Genomic DNA, 22854 nt, shown 5'->3' with positions numbered 1-22854 from the left:
GTACTCTTTAAAGTTTTTAGAAATCACAACACAGATATCAGTAAGTTCTTGGGCATTCCTTAGTAGAGTCATTCTTTGGCCACATTTCCACATCTGGTATGCCTGCAGCTATTACACCCTATGCAAGCGCCGCCATCTTAGGTCTTAGATGAGCCAGTAATTTTCATATCTTCATTACTGTAAATACTACTGCTATGAACATGGGGTAAATGTGTCTTTTCATTTTAGTGTTTTCATTTCCTTTGGACATTTTCCCATAAGTGGAATTGCTGGATCATATGGTAGTTCTATTATTAATTTTTTGAGGAAACTCCATACTGTTTTCTATAGAGGTTGTATCCATTTACAATCTCTCCAGCACTGCACAAATGTTCCTTTTTTTCCACATCCATGCCAGCATTTGGTTAGCTCTTGCTTTTTGATGATGGCCATTCTTATAGACTTGAGGTGATACCTTGTTTTGGTTTTAATTTGCAGTTCCCTAATGACTAGTGAAGTTGAGCATTTTTTTTATGTACCTGGTGGGCTTTTATATATCTTCTTTGGAGAAATGTCTACTCGGGTCTTTTGTCCATGCCTTAATTGGGTTACTTGGGTTTTAGCTATTAAGTTGTATGTGTTCTTTATACACTAGGGATATTAACCTCTTCTCAGCTATATGGTTTACAAACATTTTTTTCCCACTCCATAGTTTGCCTTTTCACTTTGTGGATAATTCTTTTGCTGTGCAGCAGCTTTTTAGTTTGATGTAGTCCCACTTGTTTATTTTTTATTTTGTTGCTTGTGCTTTAGGTGTCATATATAAAAAAAATGTTGCCAAGATCCATGTCAGGAGAATTTTTCCTATTTTCTTGTAGGGGTCTTATGGCTTCTGGTTTTACATTTAAGACCATTTTCAGTTAATTCTTGTCAGTGTGTTAGATAGGGGTCTAGTTTCATTCTTTTGCATGTGAAATCCAATTTTCCAAGCACCATTTATTGGACTGTCTTTTCTCCATTGCATACTCTTGGCCCCCTTGCCAAATATTAGTTGACCATAAATGCTTTGGCTTATTTCTGTTATCAAATGAAATATTCTGTATATATCTGTTAAAACCATTTTGTCTACAGTATTGGTTAAATCCTCTGCTTCTATATTGATATTCTTCCTGAATGACCTATTCCTTTTGGAAAGTAGGGTATTAAAGTCCCCAACTATTCTTGCATTGCTGTTTATCTCTTCTTTTACTTCTGTTAGTGTTTGCTTTATATATTTAGGTGCTCCAAAGTTGGGTGCATACATATTTATAATCATTATAGTTTCTTGATAGGTTGAACCTTTTATCATTATATAATGACTTTCATTTTCCCTTTTACCAATTTCATTTTAAAGTCTACTTTTCCTATTATAAGTATAGCTACCCCTGCTTTCTTTTGTTTACCATTTGCTTGAAATGTCTTTTCCCATCCCTTCACTGTAAGTCTATGTGTGTGTCTAAGGCTAAACTGAGGGTCTTGTAAGTTATCAGTGGATCTTGTTCTTTCATCCTTTCAGCCATTCTGTTTCTTTTGATTGGAAATTTAATCCATTTACATTTAAATTCATTATTGATAATCAAGGACTTAGTATTGCCAGTTGCTAATTATTTTCTGGCTGTTTTGTAGATCCATTGTTCCTTGTTTCTTATCCTGATGTTTTTTTTAATGTCCTTTAGTATCAGTATGCCTTGATTTATTATGTTCTTTTTTTGTAATTACTACATGATCTTTCCATTCTGGTTACTATAAGACTTACATAAAACATCTTAAAATTGTAACACCCTATTTTTAATTGATAACAACTTAACTTCAATAGCATTCCTAAACTTTATACTTTTTATTGAAGTATAGATCATTTACAGTATTATATTAGTTTCAGGTGTACAACCTCATGATTCAATATTTCTATAGATTGTACTCCATTTAAAGTTATTACAAAATAATGGCTATATTTCTCTGTGCTGTACAATATATCCTTGTTCCTTATCTGTTTTATACATAGTAGTTTGTATCTCTTAATCTAATACCCTTATTTTTCCTGTACCTCCTTTCCTCTCCCCATTGGTAACCACTAGTTTGCTTTTTTATCTATGAATCTGTTTCTGTTTTGTTATATATATTTGTTTTATTTTTTATATTCCACATATAAGTGATGACATAGATTATTTGTATTTCTCTTTCTGACATTTCATTAAACATAATACTCTCTAGGTCCATCCATGCTGTTACAAATGGCAGAATTTTATTCTTCTTTATGGCTGAGTAATATTACATTTTAATATTCCATTCCATCCACATCTTCTTTTTCCATTCATCTGTTCATGGACACTTAGGTTGTTTCCATAACTTGGCTAATGTAAATAATGCCGCTATGAACATTGGAGTGCATGTATCTTTTCAAATTAGTGTTTTCATATTCTTTGGATATATATACAGGAGTGTTAGTTCTATTTTTAGTTTTTTAGGAACCTCCATACTGTTTTCCATAATGGCTGCGCTTTATACTTTTAATTCTCCTCCAACTGACATTTTAGGCTATAGACATTATACTTTACATAGTTTTATATTACACAACCAGTAAAAAATTATTATTGTTATGGTTAATTTTTACTGTCTCTATTTTTTAACTTTTAAACTACAGTTGTATGTGAATTATACACTACCATTACCATATTACAGAATCTAACTTTGACTATATCTTTACCACTTGCAGTGAGTTTTATGCTACCTTTGTACATTTTTATGATGTTAATTAGTGTCTTTTAACTTCCACTCAAAGAACTCCCCCTAGCATTTTGTTCTAAGGCAAGTCTAGTGAAATCCCTCAGCTTTCGTTTATTCAAGAAAATATTTTTTCTTCATTTCTGAAGGATAGCATTGTCAGATATAGAATTCTTGGCTGACAGGTTATTTCTCTCAATATTTTGAATATATCATCCCATTCTTTTCTAGGCTGAAGTTTCTGTTGAGAAATCTGCCTTTAGTCTTATGGGGGTTTCCTTGTATATAACTTCCCTCTTCTCTTTTGCTACTTTCAAAATATTCTCCTTCTGGAATTCCCATAATATATTCTTTTTCATTGTGTCATATAAATTATTTGGGCTTTCTTCATTCTTTTAAATTCTTTTTTTGTTTTTGCTTCTCTGACTGGATAATTTAAAATGTCTTCCCGGTCTTCTAGGTCACTGAATCTTTCTTTTGTGTGATCAAGTCTTCCTTTGAAGCTCTCTATTGAATTCTTCAGTCACTGTAATTTGCGTCTCTAAGGTTAATTGTTGTTGTTGTTTTCTTATTGTTTCTGTTTCTTTGTAATTCATTTTGTTTATGTTCTGTTTTTCTAATTTCATTTGTACATATGTTTCTGTAGTTCACTAAACTTCTCTAAGAACATTATTCTGAATTCTTTGTATGAAAAGTCAAAGATTTCCATTTCTTTAGCACAGTTATTGGAGTTTTATTAGTTCCTTTTGAAGGTATTGTGTTTACCTGGTATTTTATGACTGTTGATTCTTTGGTATCTGCACATTTGAGTAAGTTGTGTCTTTCAGACTTTACAGGTTCTCTCTGGCAGAGACAGTTCTTCACCAGTCACCTCAGGTTGGGTTTCTGGATGTGTCTGCTGGTTATGTCCTCAGACAGGTGGTAGAGCTTGCTATCAGGGTCTATTTTTAGGTGAGGCCACTGACCAAGCTTTTTGTTTGGGTGGGATGCAGCTGGCCGAGAATGGTTGTATAGTACTGCTGGCTTGGTTTCCTACCCAAGTGAGGCTGTAGGATATAACAGCTCTGCAGTTGTCTGTATTCTCTGGACAGGCTTACTAGATAGTCAGATCTAGGTACTATACTCAGTAGTTGGTGAGGCTATGAATTTGATTCTCTGCCCTGGCAGGGCAGCAGGATAGCACCAAGGGCCTATACAGCTCATTGTTTGGGGAACAGAATCATGCCAGAGTGTGCACTGAATTCCCTGGTCAGATGAGTCCTGTGGTTTTGCTTTGCAGATGGGGAAGCCATGGGTTGTGCTCTCTTTGAGTGCCACTGTGCACGGGGCTGTTGAATTAGCTGTGTAGCTTTCTGTGTACTCTCATTAAGTTCCTTGATTGGGCAGACTGAGAGCTGTGAACAGGACTATGAGTTCATTTCCCTACCTGTGGGTAGCTGGAGAAACAGCTCCAAAGCTGGTAAAGCTCTTTGTTTTTGGTCTTGACTCAAGGTAACCCACTCTGTCAAGTTCCCTGGCTGAATGGGACCATTGGCTTTGCTCTGTTGATGATCAATTCTGCCTGCTGGACTCTCCACCCATTGTTGGGCTCTCCAGGTGTCTTGGCCAGGTTTTCTTGTTGGGCAGGACAGAGAGGTACACTCAGCAGTGAGCAGGCTTGTTAACTAGCTCCCCTGCCTGGGAAGAACAGGAGGGCCAGCCCCAAGAAGGCTCTCAGGTATTCTGGGTCAGGGTCTCTTGTCTTGAGGGGCCTGGAGCTATACTTAGCAAAGGGTGGAGCTAGAATTAACTCCCCTGCCTGGGCAGAACAGGTAAACTGACTCCAAGCTAGGCAAGGCTCTTTATTTGTCATCTTGAATCAGCTGACCCCCTCGTCAAGTCTTCTGGCTGAACGGTGCCCCTAGGTTTTCTCTGTGGGTTATCAGTTCTGCCTGCCATACTCTGCTTGAGTGTTGTTGGACTATGTAGTTTTCAGGTCTTCTGACCAGCCTTTCTGATCAGGTGGGGCTGGGAGCTATGCTCAACAGTAGATTGGGCTATGACTCAGCTACCCTGCCTGAGTCGGGGAAGACCAGGCTCCAGGATGGGAATGCTCTTCCTTTTAGGACCAAAATCAGGCAGACCTGCACCCTGTCAAGTTCCCTGGTCAGACTATGCCATTGACTTGGCTTTGCAGATGAGCAAAGCCACTGTTTGGAGCCACTACTTGGGTGTTCCAGGTAGGAACTTGGTCTACAAAGATTCAAGTTCTGGTTGTTGCTAGCCTCTCCCCTTTCCTCCATCACAATCAGATTCATAGTGGTCAAGCCCCACAAATTACCCCATAATCCCTGTAGGATAGACCAGAGTGGGGAATGCCAAGAAGTGACCCACAATGCAGGGGATGCTGGATGTCTACCCTGAGTGCTGTCTTTCCACTGGAAGAACTGTAGACTCAGAGGAAACCTCTTGGTGTGGTGCTGTGTCAGCTTGGGGGAGGGGCAATGTGGTCAGCATGTAGCCGTTCCTCTTACCATTCTAATGTGGTCTGTCTTGTTCTCTGTGGTGCAAGGGGCTGCTCCATCCTCACTGCAGTGTTCTAAGATTTTCTCTGTGATGCCTTGTCCAGTAATAGTTGTTATTTGTTCTTGTGAGAGGGAGCAAAGTCAGGAAAGACTTATGTCCCATCTTAGTGGCTTCACTCCTGATTAGTTTTTATATGTTGAACCAACCATAAACTCTTGGGATAAGCCCCAGTGGGTCATTGTGAATAATCTTTTTAAAATGTTTTTTTCTATGCCCATTGAGGTTATCATGTGATTTTTGTCCATTATTCTAGGAATATGATATATTATGTTAATTGATTTTTAGATGTTCAGTCAACTTTGCATTCCTGGGATAAATTTCACTTAAACATGGTGTAAATCCTTTTTACATGTTGCTGGATTTTGTTTGCTTCTATTTTGTTGAAGATTTCTTGGGGTATATTCATAAGAGATATTGGCTTATAGCTTTCTTTATTATAATACTTTGGTTTGATATCAGGGCAATACTGGCCTCATAGAATGAGTTGTGAAGTGTTCTCTCCTGATTTTTGGATTAGTTTGTAAAGAATTGTTATTAATTCTTTAAATGCTTGGTAGAATTCACCAATGAAGCCATCTTAGCTGGGACTTTTTTTTTTTTTTTTCGCGGTACGCGGGCCTCTCACTGTTGCGGCCTCTCCCGTTGTGGAGCACAGGCTCCGGATGCTCAGGCTCAGCGGCCATGGCTCACAGGCCCAGTCGCTCCGTAGCATGTGGGATCCTCCCGGACCAGGGCACAAACCCGTGTCCCCTGCATCGGCAGGCAGACCCTCAACCACTGCGCCACCAGGGAAGCCCGCTGAGACTTTTTTGTTGGAGATTTTGGTATTACAATTTTTTTATTTGTTTAAGCCCATTCAGATTTTCTATTTGTTCTTGGATCACTTTGGGGATTTTAGGTCTTTCTAGATATCTATTTTGGATAAGTTATCTAGTTTGTTAGCATAAGGGTTTTCATAGTTTCCCTTTTCATGTTTTAAATGTTTCTAAGTTTGGTAGAGAGTGCCTTCTTTCATTCCTAATTTTAGTAATTTGTGTTCCTCATTTCTCTTTCCTTTTCCTTTGGTTAGTGTATTAATTTCCTAGAGTTTCTATAGCAAATAACCACAAATTGAGTGGCTTACATCAGTAGAAACTTATTCTCTCACCGTTCTGGAGTCAAGAAATCTGCAATCAAGGGGTCATTAGGGTCATACTCCCTCTGATGGCTCAAGGGGGGAATACTTCCTTGCCTCTTTCAATTTCTTGTGGCTCCAGGTATTCTTTTACTTGTAACTGCATAATTCCAATCTATGCCTCCATCTTCACATGACCTTTTCTCATCTCTTCTCTTCTTTCTCTTGTAAGGATACTAGTCCTTGGATTTAGAGTCCACCTGAATAACCTGGGATGATCACACCTCAAGATCCTTAACTTAATTACATCTTCAAAGGCCCTCATTCCAAATAAAGTCACATTCATAGATTCCAGTGGTTAAGACATGGACATATCTTTTTGAGAGTCACCAGTCAACATACTACAGTCAATCTGCCTGAACTTTTTAAATGTATTGCTCTTTTAAAAAAATTTGTTTTCATTGATTTTTCTATTGTTTTTCTTCCAGTCTCTTTTGTATTTTTTTCTCTTCTTATACTTTCATTTCCTCCCTACTCCATTCTTTCCTTTAATTTGATCCTCCTTTGCCTTTTTAAAATCAGATTGCTTCTGTATTGTTGTAGATTGTAAGGGTTCTTTATATATTCTATATATTAACTCCTTATTGGATATATGATTTACAAATATTTTCTGCCATTTCATTGGTTACCTTTTTGTTCTACTGATAGTATCCTTTTGATTCACAAAAGTGTTTAATTTTGATCTGGTTCAATTTATCTAGTTTTTATTTTGTTCTTATGTTTTTGGTGTCATATCTAAGAAATCATTTGCCAAATCCAATATCAGGAAGCTGTTCTATTTTCTTCTAAAAAGTTTATAGTTTTAGCTTTTATGTTTAAGCCTTTGTCCCATTTGAGCTAATTCTGTATATGGTGTAAGGTAAGGTTCCTTAGATCTATAGTGAGTCTGTTGTAGACAGACTATGGTTGGATACTGTTTTTTTAATCCATTCTTCTAATCTGTCTTTTAATTGGGAAAGTCAATCCAATTACATTTAAAGTAATTACTGATAGTGAAGGACTTACTATTGCCATTATGTTACTTATTTTCTGAATGCCTTAAATATTTTTGTCCCTCATTTCCTCCATTACTACTTTCCTTCCTGTTTAACTGTCTTTTTTATAGTAACTCTTTTTGGTTCCTTTCTCATTTCCTTTTGTATATATTCTATACATATTTTCTTTGTGTTTACCATGGGGGTTACATATAATGTCTTAAAGTTATAACAATCTATTTTAAATTGATAGTAACAACTTCAATTGCATACAAAAACTTTAATCCTTTACAGTTCTGTCCTACCATTTTACTGATATCACAACTTACATTTTTATATATTGTGTACCCATTAACAGATTTATAATTATTTCATGCCTTCATCTTTAAATTCCTGTAGAAAAATGAAAAGTGGAATTACAAACCAAACGTTACATTAATACTTGTTTTTATATTTGTCCATGTATTTACCTTTACTGGAGAAATTTATAATTTCATATGGCTTCAATTTAATGTCTAGTGTCCTTTCATTTCAACTTGAAGGACTCCCTTTAGCATTTCTTGCAGAGCATATTTAGTGGTAATAAACTCACTCAACTTATATTTATCTAGAAATGTCTTAATTTCTCCTTCATTTTTATTTTTATTTTTGTGGTACGCGGGCCTCTTACTGCTGTGGCTTCTCCCGCTGCGGAGCACAGGCTCAGCGGCCATGGCTCACGGGCCCAGTGGCTCCATAACATGTGGGATCTTCCCAGACAGGGGCACGAACCTGTATCCCCTGCATCGGCAGGTGAACTCTCAACCATTGTGCCACCAGGGAAGCCCTCTCCTTCATTTCTGAAGGACAGTTTCCTAGATATATAATTCTCAGCTGATAATTTTTTCTTTTACCACTTTAAATATATGATCCAACTTCCTTCTTGCCTGCAAGCTTTCTGCTATGAAATCCCCATATAATCTTATTGAGAATCCCCTGTATGTGATGAGTCACTTTTGCTGCTTCCAGTACTCTTTCACTGTCCTTGTCTTTTGACAGTTTGATTATAATGTGTCTCTGTGTGGAATTCTTTGTGTTTATCCTACTTGGAGTTTTTTAAACTGCTTGGATTTGTATATCAATTACTTTTCTCAAATTTAGGAAGTTTTCAGGTATTTATTCAAATCATGTTTCTGTCTCTTTGCCTTTCTCTCTTCCTTCTGGGACTTCTATAATGCATATATTGGTCTGCTTTTGATGTCCCATTAGTCTCTTAGGCCCTGTTTACATTTTTATTGATAAGAATTATTTTTCCTTTTTGCTCCTCAAACTTCATAATATAAAATGACCTCTTTTCAAGTTCGTTGATCCTTTCTTCCACCTCTTTTGTCTTCTGCTGAACTCCTTCAGTTAATTTTTCCATTCAGTTACAGTATTTTCAGCTCTAAAATTTCTGTTTGGTTCCTTTATAATCTCTATTTCTGCTGATATTCTCATTTTATACATATATTGTCACCCTTATTTCTTTGTTTTTCTTTATTTCTTTGAGCAGATTTAATATAATTGTTTTAAAGTATTTGTGTAGTAAATCCAATGTTCATGTTTCTTCAGGGACATTTTCTGGACATTTATTTTGTTCTTTTGAATGGCTGATGTTTTCCTATTTCTCTGTATATTTTGTGATCTTTTTTTAAATTGGGCATTTGAATAAACCACCACTTCCCCCAGTCTTTGGGTCTGCACAGTTGAAGACTTTCACTAATTAGACTGGTGTAAAGGCTTAAGGTCTTTGTAGGCCTTTCCTGGGCATGTGTCTCCCCGGTCCTGTGTTCATGCTTTGTACTGACTCCCCTCTGTACACAGCTACTTTTAAATATCTTTATTTCCTGAAGATTCTCATTCTTGCTTATCCTAGACCCTTAGATGATCTAGTATATTCATCAATCAGTAATCTCTTTCTCCAGGTGTATGTGGGTCTATAGTCTTCTTGCCATTTTCTTGAGTCTTGCCTGATGCTTCCTGCTACTTCTCCTAGCCTGAGATCTGAGTCGTCCCACTTTTGGCTATGTGAGCTCCAAGTTAGGAGCTAAAGAGATGAATCTCTCAAGGAGCCCAAAGCCAGGTTAGAATGTTGTAAATTCTGTCTACTCTGTTCTCTTTGGTTCACATAAGGGGACTGGTGACAAGGCCAATACTTTTCCTGATCCATGTCATGCTACACAAGGAAGAGAGTGTGACACTTTTTAAAATGCTGTGAAATTTCCTACATTTTTAGTATGGCTTTTTCTTGTTGTTTATTTGCTTGGTTGCTGTAAGATATTTGACTAATTTCTACCATGATGTTATCCTTGTCAATCTGTAGTTTTTAATTTGATGTTTCCAGGAAAGAGCGATGAGACTCTAGGTCTGCTTAAACTTTCATCTTGCTGCTGTCTCTGCTGTTTGTTTTTTAAATTACAGAGTAAGTGTATCAGTACATATAGTGTTAGTGCAACAAACAACCAGGATGTTTGATTTCTTTTAAATGCCTATGTTTTGGTTCAACATGGATCCATGTGCAAAAGCAAAGACATGAAACCATGATTCATGTTAAGAATGCTAGTCTAGCCCAGCAAGGATTGTAGCTTGGTAAGAGCTATAAATCTTTTGCTGTATTTTAAGGAACTGATCTCTGAGTATACATGTAATAAAACATTTAATTTCAGTTGTAAAAATATATGTAGAACTTAAAGCTAACATTTGACACTTTATTTTCTAAAGTTAGTAAAGAATTTTTATATTTTCTCAATTTTTTTTTACATGAGTAACATTGAGATAATATTTTAAAATATTTCAGGGGATCCAGATTTATAATTGTAAACTCCCCAGGTCCTTGGCATCAGAAGTTAATCATTCCACATAATAATTTATATTATTTTACTTATATCCTTCCATTATTTTTAACAGCCAGTATCTCTAGAATCAGTGTGGTGAAATCAGGCTTGTTATGCCATGTATGTGTACTTTTTATAATTCCATTGAAATGTCTCAGAATTCCAGTTTCTCTGATCTTAATCTCTTATGGTTTGTGAATTTTTAACTAGTAAAATTATATAGAAAAAAACAAATGCATCTTGGTTGTCAATTACAAGAATTTGTCAGGCTAGTAAACTTTTCTAAACACTAATTTCATATGACTTAATATAAGAACAATCCATATGCTTAAAAAAGGGTGTTAGTTCCTTAGCCAAAAGTAGTAATATTAAAATTTCAATTGTAAGCTTATTTAGTTTCTGAAAGCTTTTCTAGACTTGGTAGAGAGACGAGGGGGAAATATTTTTAAATAAGCCAGTACTTCTTTTCTTCTTTGCTCCAGAACACATTGTTCTCAACCAGAAACAACGAATCCCCTTCCTCCCAACTGCCTACCCTATATAATGGTCTCTTGTATATTTCCACTCTTGGCCTTTTTTGAATTATGGCAAGTGAAGCTAGTTAATAATAAAGGCACAAGTTAATTCAATCAACATATATTTATTGATTGCCTACCACACGCCCAGCAGTGTCCTCTATGCTCTATAATTCATAATTGAAAGACGTCTATGAAGCCCTGCTGATTAAAGCAGAATGCTTGATAGGTTTGATAGGTTTTAATGCTCAAGTGATACCAAAACAACTGATGGAAAGCTAAAACATTAATTTATGAATCACTTACTGATGAACTTTGCTGAGAGACATGGTTATTGTCTGAGGGTTTCAGATAATCAATTTCTCTTTAAGCATATGCTTATTAATAATATACTTAATTTTCCTGGCTTATATAAAATATAGTATATTTCAGATAAGAGCTTTGTTAGACCCATGAACTGCCCTGAAGTTTTAAAAATATAATACCTATGATATGTGTAGAATTGTCTTTCTAACAAAGATTTTTGAAATCAAACAAATGCTTTTTTGTGTATATTCTCTGTGTTACTATATAAAAATAATTAGACTAAATTGTTTTAAACATGATACTTTGTCCTTAAGAATCTCATAGTCTAGAAGAAATATTACAACAGAGTCATATGTAGGGTCTAAATCGTATAAAATGAAATATAGTAAAAATGCTTTTAAAAATTCCTTAAATCATCCACAAAAGTAACTATATGCATGCTTTCCTGTGAATGTATAACCATGTATAATAATGTGTGTATAAAAAGTATAATTAATATTCTGATATATGGTATATATTTTAAGTATAATTTTCCATGAGAAAGGTAAGTGTTATAGTTGGATTCACAAATCTTAACTATCCATATGATGTGACTCCAGTTTACATTAAAATTAGTGTGTTACATATGTTAGTGTATCCACTTTTAGCCAAGAGAAGCAGATTTCCAACATTAGGCACTTCCTTGCATTCACATTCAAAGATGTGACTCTGCAACTCTCCATTAGTTTGAGCAGGACAGCCATTTGTGGAGGCAGTTTTATGATGGCCATAAAAAGACTATTCCAGTAATCTCCAGACTGTCTAGTTATCTTTTATCTCGTGCACAAGACCTTTCTTTAGAAATATGTTTTATATTTCTCTTCTCAATTCCTACCTCCTTTAACCTAGTTCCAAGCCTAGATTACCTCTTGCCTAAATTATTGTGAAAGTTTCCATACTTATTCAATTCATTATACACATTTAGTCACATTAATCATCCTAATGTATAAAAGTACAATTCTGACCATATAACTCATCTGCTTAAAAACTTTCAATGACTCCCCATTTTCTATAGAATTAGATATAAATGTACCTTGGCATTCATGGCCTCCACAAAGACCCTAACTCCCTTTCTAGTTCTAGCTGAATTCACCATTCCCAAACACACCCTATCCTTTTATTCCACAGTATTCATGCCATTCTTTACTCCTGGAATGCTCTTTTATTTCTATCAAGATTCTACTCATGTTTTAAGGTTCAGCTGAGATATAAATTCTCAAGTTGATGTAATTTTGCCGTGTCTTTAACTCCTATTGCACTTCATTTATTGTACCTCCCTTGTGGCACTTATCATATTTATCTTTGTATTACAATCATTCATATACCAGTCTTATCTTTCCCTCTAGATCATAGTTCTTGCCCTCCAGGAAATTATGTTTTATCCATCTTTTTGTTTCCTGTAGCACCTAAAACAGCACCTAGTACAGAGATGCCTGATAAATATTTGAAGAGAATTCAAATTGGTTACCTTGGAAAGTTATCTATACTTATTTCAATAATGTTCAATTTGTCAAAAAGTTTTTGAAGTTCTTTTACAATTGCTTTAAGGACCTGTGGGATTCTTATAATTGCTTTCAGTGGTGACAAACATTTCAGGGAAAATTTGATTTTGGAAAATAGAATTCATTCTGAGACACGTTTAGTGAATAATATGGATGTTCAATCTGAGCTGTTATATTTTCAGTTAAAACAAAGAGAATATGAATGAGACAGAATATCTAGGTGAGTCATGAACTAACAACTCCAAAAGAAAAGTTCCCAAAGTGCTTTCAACAATAGCAACATCACTGTAATGACTTTATAACTTCCAAAGATTTTTATTTTGAAACACAAAGTACTCATTTGGATATGTAAATTCTAATATATTTGTTAAATTAGTCTTGTCTTGTAGATTCATTTTGCAGTTTTCCAAACCAGGGTGTTGAAAAGTGTGTTTGGAACTTAAATATCACTTAAATGATAAGTATATTTTCCGACTCATTTTAAATACTGTATTTTATAGCTTCTGGTGAGGGAGAAACCTTCTCATCATTCTCGCACCAAAGAAAACATTCCAAATTTGAGGGAAACATTTATACAGTACTATGATTCAAAAAAGCCTACAAATTTAGCTACTATGCTTGGCCATTCTTAAGTTTTAGCAGAAACATAAGGAACTGAAGAATAGATTTAAAGTAAATAATAGAGGGTAGTTGAATATAGCATTTGAGTATCATGTAACTGGTGTCACAGAATTATAAAACAAAAAAATGAAACTTCATCTCTTCCCAAATACATGGAATTTATAATATTTGTATGTTAAGGTGTTTATAGGAGTCTTCCATTTTCTTGGTTACATACAACTGATTTAATCAAGAAACCACATTTTATATTCTTAAAATATATAAGGTCCATGTTTAAAGAAATTCAATTACCATGTTTATTATGTGTATCATTGTTATGGTTTCATGTTAACTTTTTATTAGTTACTAGTTTATGGGGTGGTTGCAATGCATTTGGTTTAACATGTTTTCTCTAGCAACTTTACATAATCAGTTTTAAAATATCCTCACTAATAGATGGAAGTATGTGCACAAATATTCCAAAATAGTTGGATATCTCTATTCTTTCAAGAGTATATTATGTGATTATTTTAGCAGATTTACCTCCTTCATTGAGACTAGCAGTCAATTTACTTTGCAAACATTGTATCATATACCAAGTATTAGTGGGAGGACAAGAAGTATACTTTTTAAAGAATTTTTCTGTAGAAATTTTCTCTTCACTCTTGTTCACCATTTAAAAAAATCAATTATTCAAACCTTCTCATGACCCTCAAGGATTCTAGTTAATTGTCATTTTACCATAATGGGATTTTAACTTTAGTAAAAATTTTCCTTACAACTATTATTTGGAGTTTATATCATTTTTAGCCTGTCCCTACCATACTGATGCATTTTGAACTCAAAGTAAAATGGAAGGTCTGGTGGCCAGGGACAGTATTCTTTTACCTGAAATTTGAATAATTGAGGATATTACTCTACTATTTACTTTGACTGTTTGATCATCACTTCTTATCAGTAAGCATAATACAAATTAATTGGCCATCACTGAATATAATTTATCAAAACCAATAAACGTTTGATTGAATACCACATTCCCACCACCACTACCACTTAGCAAGGCTGATTTGACTTGTCGGTCTCTCAGGAAGCACATGTTTGGAAGGGGAGGAGAGGGCAAAGTGAGAGTATGGAGTACTCCCCAATTCTTGTGTGTCCCAGGAAAAGGTATGGTTAAGTCCAGACTAACCTGAGCCATAGCTCACAGAAGCACCTTGATCTCTTTAAACACTCCCCAGAATCCTATGAGAGTAGCATCTATCTCCTTGAGCAGCAATGCTGATGTAATAAGGTGTTACTAGCTATTCACCTTAGTAGTTTCTATGTAAAAAGGGACTTGCAGTTATGTAAGATGAATAAACCTAGAGAGCTAATATACAGTATGATGACTATAGTTAATTATTTAATTATTGTAACATTTATTCCACAGAACACTGCATTTTTATTATAATAATTTTATTGTCCATAGATTTCCAAACCTTCCAAACTGGGTACTTCTAGGCCCGAAAAATGTCTTCAAAATTTTCTTGAATTTTCAGAGCAACTGCACTACTTCTTGAATTTTCCCACAAAGGAAAGCCTTTTAAATCTCTTGCTTTCAATAAGGTAACAGCATTGTCCACATGGGAGATATGCTCTGAATGCAGACCTATCTTGACATCTTGTATGAATTCTTTGGTGTTGATCAGCATTCCAATAGTGTCAATGCATACCTTACTGAGATTCCATTTGTTGTTTCCACAGATTTCAGGAAACCTTACTGTGCCTTGGATTACAGGGTGTTCTAGAAAAAGAGCAGTAAGTAATCTTTCATTTAAAGCAGCAAATGGGTTTCCCCTGTCTCGTTAGTAAGAATGCCATTGAGAAAGTTGTTATGATATTTGTAAAGTTGGCAAAACTGCACTTCAATAAGTTAATTAACCTCGAAGGACATATTTTGAGATTATAATATTTATATACACTAAAAAGATAACCTTAAATAAAATGCAGTAACCAGCACATTGTATAATCTTTGAGCAGATTTTTGTAGTTTAAAAAAAATTTTAAAGGTATTTCATAAAATACCATAATTTTTCTACATGTAATAAGCCCAGTTAATTTGATCATAGAATTGAATCATGATTGATATAAACATCTCAAAGTTAAATAATTTACATTACTATTTATTATTTGTGTGTATTTCAGTGTTTAGAAGTGATGAGTAACTAATATTTTAACAATACTATTTTCTGGCTTTCTGCTACAACTCTTATGATTCTTAAAATATTAATATAACAGAATTTCATTAAAATGTTTTTTGAAAACTTTTTTTTGAGTTTGCTCAAAGAAGCTCATTCAGTTGGTCTGTATAGGACCCATTAATCTGCATTTTAACATGCAGGAGATTTTGATGTAACTTTTCCTTAGAAGGGAAACTATTAAAGGATTTCAAAAGTAAAAAAATAAAAAGACATGAGCAGACTTTTAGAAAGATAGCTCAAGTTATTGTATGGTAGATAGCTTTGGAACAATGGAACTGAATTGAGAGTGCAGAAATAAGTTGTTATATTTATAGTCAATTGATTTTATACAAAGATGTTATGACAATTCATTGTGGAGGAGAAAGATAGTCTGTTCAACAAAGTATAGTGCATAGAATTTAAAAATGGATAAATTGGATCTCAACAAAATTCAAAACTTTAGCACTTCAAAAGACACCATGAAGAAAATGAAAAGACAAGCAACAGCCTAGAAGGAAATACTTACAAATCACTTATCCATTAAAAGACTTGTATCCAGAATATACAAAAAACTCTTACAGAGACAAACAATCTGATCATAAAATGGACAAAAGATATGAACAGATATTTCAACAAAGCAGATACATAAAATTTTAATAAATACATGAGCAGATGCTCAAAATCATACGTCATTCAGGAAATGCCTATTAAAACCAAAATAAGGTATTTCACACTCTCTACAATAACAAATATTGGCAAAGATATGAAGATAAAGGGACAATCATACATTGATGGTGGGAATGTAAAATGATACAGCCACTTTGGAAAACAGTTTTGTAGTTTCTGAAAATGTCAAGCATAAACTACCATACAACCCAGCAATTCCACACATCAGTATCTGCCAAAGAGAAACAAAAACACTTCTACATGTGGGATTGAATGCATGTGTTCAGCAGTTGATGTAACAGCCTTAATAATAGTCCAAAATTGGAAACAACATAAAAGTCCATCAACTTGTAAATGGATAGACAAAGTACAGTATATCCATACAATGTAATAAAATTCAGTAATAAAAAGGAATTAACTAGTGACACATGATGCATCATAGATGAACCTCAAAAAGATTATGCACTGTGACAGAAGCTAGACACAAGAGACCACATATTATATGATTCTATTTATATGAAATGTCCAAAGACAAATACAAATTCATAGAGACAGGAAATAGATCAGTAGTTGCCTGAGGTTGGGGATTAGGAATATGGAATATCTGGAAATAGACATGAGAGATATATTACAGAGATTACAATGTTCTAAAACTGATAAATGATGATGTTTTCACCACTAAGTGAAGGTACTAAAAATCATTGAACTCTATACTTTAACTCAACATATTCAAAATTTTATTTAAGCATGTAATTAGTATAAAATTTGAGATTTTTACATATTTTTACTGCACAAAATCTTTGAAATCATGTGTATTTTTCCATTTATCGTCCATGTCAGTTTGAATGTTAACTTTTCATCATACAAACTTGATCTCTATGTAAATTTCATGATTAACAGTTGAAAAACTGTTTATATTTTGTAAACATAATACTGTAGTAAAGTTGTTTTTATAAACAGATAGCATTAAGAGAATGAAAGACAAACCACAGATAGGGAGAAAATAATTACAAATGGTACAGCTGATAAAGAACCTGTGTCCAGGATACAGAAAGAATTCTCAAAATTCAATAATAAGGGAACATGACATTTTTTTTCTTAGATTACATATATGTGTTAGCATACGGTAATTATCTTTCTCTTTCTGACTTACTTCACTCTGTATGACAGACTCTAGGTCCATCCACCTCACTACAAATAACTCAATTTCGTTTCTTTTTATGGCTGAGTAATACTCCATTGTATATATGGGCCACATCTTCTTTATCCATTCATCCAATGATGGACACTTAGGTTGCTTCCATCTCCAGGCTATTGTAAATAGAGCTGCAATAAACATTTTGGTACATGACTCTTTTTGACTTATGGTTTTCTCAAGGTATATGCACAGTTGTGGGATTGCTGGGTCATATGGTAGTTCCATTTGTAGTTTTTTAGGAACCTCCATACTGATCTCCATAGTGGCTGTACCAATTCACATTCCCACCAGCAGTGCAAGAGTAATCCCTTTTCTCCACACCCTCTCCAGCATTTATAGTTTCTAGATTTTTTGAAGATGGCCATTCTGACTGGTGTGAGATGATATCTCATCGAAGTTTTGATTTGCATTTCTCTAATGATTAATGATGTTGAGCATTCTTTCATGTGTTTGTTGGCAATCTGTATATCTTCTTTGGAGAAATGTCTATTTAGGTCTTCTGCCTATTTTTGGATTGGGTTGTTTGTTTTTTTTTGTTATTGAGCTGCATGAGCTGCTTGTAAATCTTGGAGATTAATCTTTTGTCAGTTGCTTCATTTTCAAATATTTTCTCCCACTCTGAGGGTTGTCTTTTGGCCTTGTTTATGGTCTCCTTTGCTGTGCCAAAGCTTTGAAGTTTCATGAGGTCCCATTTGTTTATTTTTGTTTTTATTTCCATTTCTCTAGGAGGTGGGTCAAAAAGGATCTTGCTGTTATTTATGTCATAGAGTGTTCTGCCTATGTTTTCCTCTAAGGGTTTTATAGTTTCTGGCCTTACATTTAGGTCTTTAATCCATTTTGAGCTTCTTTTTGTGTATTGTGTTAGGGAGTGTTCTAATCTCATACTTTTACATGTACCTGTCCAGTTTTCTCAGCATCACTTACTGAAGAGGCTGTCCTTTCTCCACTGTACATTCCTGCTTCCTTTATCAAAGATAAGGTGACCATATGTTGGTGGGTTTAGCTCTGGGCTTTCTATCATGTTCCATTGATCTATCTTTCTGTTTTTGTGCCAGTACCATACTGTCTTGATTACTGTATCTTTGTAGTATAGTCTGAAGTCAGGGGGCCTGATTGCTTCAGCTCCATTTTTCATTCTCAAGATTGCTTTGACTATTTGGGGTCTTTTGTGTTTCCATACAAATTGTGAAAATTTTTGTTCTACTTTTGTGAAAAATGCCAGTGAACCTAGCGGTAAGATGGGAATAAAGACACAGACTTACTAGAGAATGGACTTGAGGATATGGAGAGGGGGAAAGTTAAGCTGTGACAAAGTGAGAGAGTGGCATGGACATATATACACTACCAAACATAAAATAGATAGCTAGTTGGAAGCAGCTGCATAGCACAGGGAGAGTAGCTCGGTGCTTTTCAACCACCTGGAGGGGTGAGATAGGGAGGGTGGGAGGGAGGGAGATGCAAGAGGGAAGAGATATGTGAACATATGTATATGTATAACTGATTCACTTTGTTATAAAGCAGAAGCTAACACACCATTGTAAAGCAATTATACTCCAATAAAGATGTTAAATAATAAAAATAATAGTAATAAGGGAACACAACCCAATAAAAAAGTGGGCAAAATATTTGACAGACACTACACCAAAGCAGATATGGAGATAGCCAATAAGAGCATGTAAAGCTGCTCAACAACATTAGTCACAAGATAAATGTAAATTTAAACCACAATATGACCACTCATTATAATAGCTAAAATTTTTTAATTATACCAAGTTTTGGTAAGGATATGAAGGAATCGAAAATATAATACTATAAAGCTGACAATAACAAATATTGGCAAAGATATGGAGATAAAGGAACAATCAAACGTTGATGGTGGGAATGTGATATGGTGCAACCACTCTGGAAAACAGTTTGGCAGTTTCTTAAAAAGCTAAACATACACCTACCCTATGATCCAGCTATTCTGATAAGTATTTACCCAAGAGGAGTGATAGCACATATCCATACAAAGATTTGTACATGAATGTTTATAGCAGCTTTATTTATAATAGCCTAAAATTAGAAACAAACAATGTTCATTAATAGGTGAATGGATAAACAAATTGTTTTTGTTCATATAGGGAAATAGTACTCAACAATTAAAAACATGAACTATTGAGGCACACATCAACAAGAACGAATCTCAAAATAATCAGCCTGAATGAAAGAAACCAGATGTAAAAAGGGTACATACTGTATGCTTCCATCTATATAAAATTATTGAAAATGCAAACAGGAAGCAGATCAGTGGTTGCATGGTAAGGTAAGAGGGCAAACGGTATGGCAAATTGATTGAAAGGGGGCATTAGGAAACTTTTAAGGATGATGGGTATGTTCGTCCAAGATTGTTTCTTGAGCATATACACATATCAAAACATCAAATTGTACAATTTAAATATGTGTAATTTAGTTTTCGTTAATTATACCTCAATAAAGCTTAAAAAAAACCAATTCAGTTATTAGAAAACTTAGGTATTTGAATCTTCTTTTTCAACTGTAAATCTTATGAAATTTACATATAGATCAAGTTTGTATGATGAAAATTTAACATTCAAACTGACATGTACTATAAATGTAAAATACACATGATTTCAAAGATTTTGTACAGTAGAAATAATATGTAAAATTCTCAATTTTTATACTAATTACATGTTTAAATAAAATTTTGAATACCTTGAGTTAAAGTATATTATTAAAATTAATTTTACCATCAGTTTTTCATTTTTTTAATGTTGCTACTAGAAAATATAAGCCTACATATGTGTCTAATATTATATTTCTATTGTACTACACAGGTCCACAGTGTGCCAGACATTGTGCTTGATCTTAGGGATACAATGGTGAGAAAAAACAGATGTTTTCCCTGCTCTCATGGAGCTAATGACCTAGATTTAATAAGAAGAGAGGTATTCATGAAATAATTACATAATCAGATATAAAATGCCATTATGAGAAACGCCCATGTTGGTCACTTTCTAGCCTCTTCTGGAAGCACACTTTATATACACAATGGAATATAACTATTGCCTCTGAAAATTCTCTCACCCACTTCCAAGGAAAATTTTACCAGTGTCAGTGTCCCTCAGTCAAACCCACTAAGAATAAACCAGTAGTTAAATAAGTTGTGTTTATTACTTGTTGCAGCAAAGGAAAACACATACCATGGAGAACCATGACACATCAAAGTAAGAAGATGTTAGAAATAACTTACTGGAGGATTTGGGCTTTGGTTGGGTGATTTAAGGGAGGGTATAAGGAAGTGAGGATTTGCTCTAGATTGGATGCTGTGAGAAAGTGGGAGCAATTCTGTGATAGGGTATTTTGCGTGTGGCATTGCAAACTTGGTTTTGTCTGTTGAGGCAAAATTATGAAGAAGCCTTGTTTTGTTTCATCTTATCATAGGCTCTGAATAATCTTGTTTTAGATTGTAGTCTGTGAAATTAAACAATGTGTTCAACAAGAGAACAAAATAGCCTGACTGTGAGTGCCAGGCCAGCATGTAATAATATTGTGGTCTAGCTCTGAACATCCGTTTAATTTTGGATGACGGTGGCTGCTTTTTTTTTTTTTTCTATCTCACTAGTATATATCTTGACATCATTATACACACTGTGTTTAACATTCTATTCATATTACAGTTACTGTCCATGCACACCATCCTGAAAAGTCATCTTTGTGAAACTGATTGTTAAATTGATGGTTAGTATCAGTAAGGGTCCAAGCAGGAAAACAGAAAACTCGCCAGAAAAATTTAATATGATAAATTATTTAGACAGGTTTTAGAGGACTTTAAAAAGCAAAAAGGAAACTGTGAAGCTTCAAGAGTGTTAAATTCAGGAAAGTAACTATCACCCCTTGGACTAGGAAAACAAAGATAAGTTTGTATTTTCAGAAACTACAAAATTAGAGGAGAGGTTTGCTGAGATGGGACTCATTTCTGAGTTTTGTACACTGCCAGCTAATGCTGGTACAATGAGGTTGATTCTGGTAGTGTAGAAAAGCAGGAACCAGCTGCGGCTATTACCAACAACCAATGTCAGGACGAAGGGTTGTCCCTTGGGTGATACTGATAGGAATAGGAAGCAAAACAGGAAGGACCATCTTCTCTTCCTCAGCCTTCCAGTCTCCTTCTACTGCTCTCTATTGTCAGAATCTCATTCAAAGACATTTGGTAAGCAGAAATATACTTTGCAGAGTCCCATGAAAAACATTGTATAGAAGAGTGCATTTGGAACTGAGAAAATGTAGTGTAATTACCAATACAGAAGAAATTAGGAATTTTCATTTGCTTGTTTTCTGTATAATCAGACTGTATGAGTGTATGCTGCCACTTGTGGAATCAAAGTAAGTCTATATAAATTAGGGAATTACTATAGAATTTTAAAAATCTGGTTAGTGTCTTTTTGACTTTTGAAAACTACAAATGGTTCTGGTTGTTCTTATTATAACAAACTATCATATTAGGTTGTGGCTCTTCAATAGTAAAAATCATATTAGCATATGTATAGTATTTTATACTTCAAAGGCATTTTACTTAGATTATCTCATTCTAATCCTTGCAAAAATGTAGAGAGGTAGATAGGGTAGGCGTTTCTATTGAAACTTTATAGATGAAAAAGCTAAATTCAAGATGGTTAAGTTACTTGAAAAGATTGTATATCTAGTAAATGATTGAATTTGGATTAGAACTCAAGTCTTTTATGGCTTGTAGTTCCACTATCTTTAGTATTTTGCCTCATAGTAGCATCAGGAAAGGGGAAAAGATACTGTTTGTTTTCAGCAGAAGTCCTCAGCTTTTTGTTTTTCATTTTGTTTTGTTTTTGAGTAAGAACGCCTTTTTCTTTTTAGATTTAGTTGGAGTCTCAACCTGCCTGCAACAGGGTCTGACTAAAAGGAAAGTGAAAGGATGAATGTAGTTAATTATCTGTTTCAGTCAGTTTTGGAAGGATATGGAAGTATAACCTTTTAAGTAAGTCATTGCAAGTGGATTCTAATGGCAACTCTATTCTCTTCAGCCCCTGGAATGAAGGGCAAGCCTGGAGAAAAGTCAGTAACGTGAAGATCCGTCCAGTCAGTATGTGTTTCCCAACCTTGCCTGATCATAAGAATCATTGGAGTTTGTACATTGGGGGTAACGGTGACCTGTTAAAAATAAATGTCTGGATACTACCCAAGATATACTGAATCAGAAGCTCTAGAGGAAAACCTGGAAATAGTATTCTTAATAAATGGCCCAGTGGGTCTTATGATGAGCCAAGGTTGGGAAACACTGTCCTGGTTCTAGTGGTTGGTGGTACACTGATCAGACTCCATTGTCTAGCAATAACTGAGCCATATTGTGAAAATTAATTCCACCAAACTTTTTTGTTTGTTTGTTTTTGGTTTGTGGTTTTGGGGTTTTTTTGCAGTACGTGGGCCTCTCCCTGCCATGGTCTCTCCCACTGTGGAGCACAGGCTCCAGAC

General features: G+C 34.7%; 1 protein-coding gene across 12 annotated transcripts in view; it reads left to right on the top strand.

The window, feature by feature from the left end:
* Nucleotides 1–22854, top strand: part of HDX (highly divergent homeobox) — a 262642-nt gene that overhangs the window by 142290 nt on the left and 97498 nt on the right. For 11 of the 12 annotated variants that reach the window (XR_013825636.1, XM_079909948.1, XM_079909945.1 and 8 more), the window contains one exon: nucleotides 15010–15063. The exons of the other annotated variant lie outside the window; for it this stretch is intronic. Coding sequence is in view for 10 of the 11 variants with exons in the window: in XM_079909948.1 (XP_079766074.1) it covers nucleotides 15010–15063 (54 nt within the window). In the remaining variant the exon portion in view is untranslated. The remainder of the gene's footprint in view (nucleotides 1–15009; nucleotides 15064–22854) is intronic. 12 annotated transcript variants of the gene reach the window in all.

This window comes from Stenella coeruleoalba (assembly GCF_951394435.1).
Source record: "Stenella coeruleoalba genome assembly, chromosome: X".
Lineage (NCBI taxonomy): Eukaryota > Metazoa > Chordata > Mammalia > Artiodactyla > Delphinidae > Stenella > Stenella coeruleoalba.
Note: the sequence above shows the minus strand (reverse complement) of the source record. Positions and strands in the feature narration are given on the sequence as shown.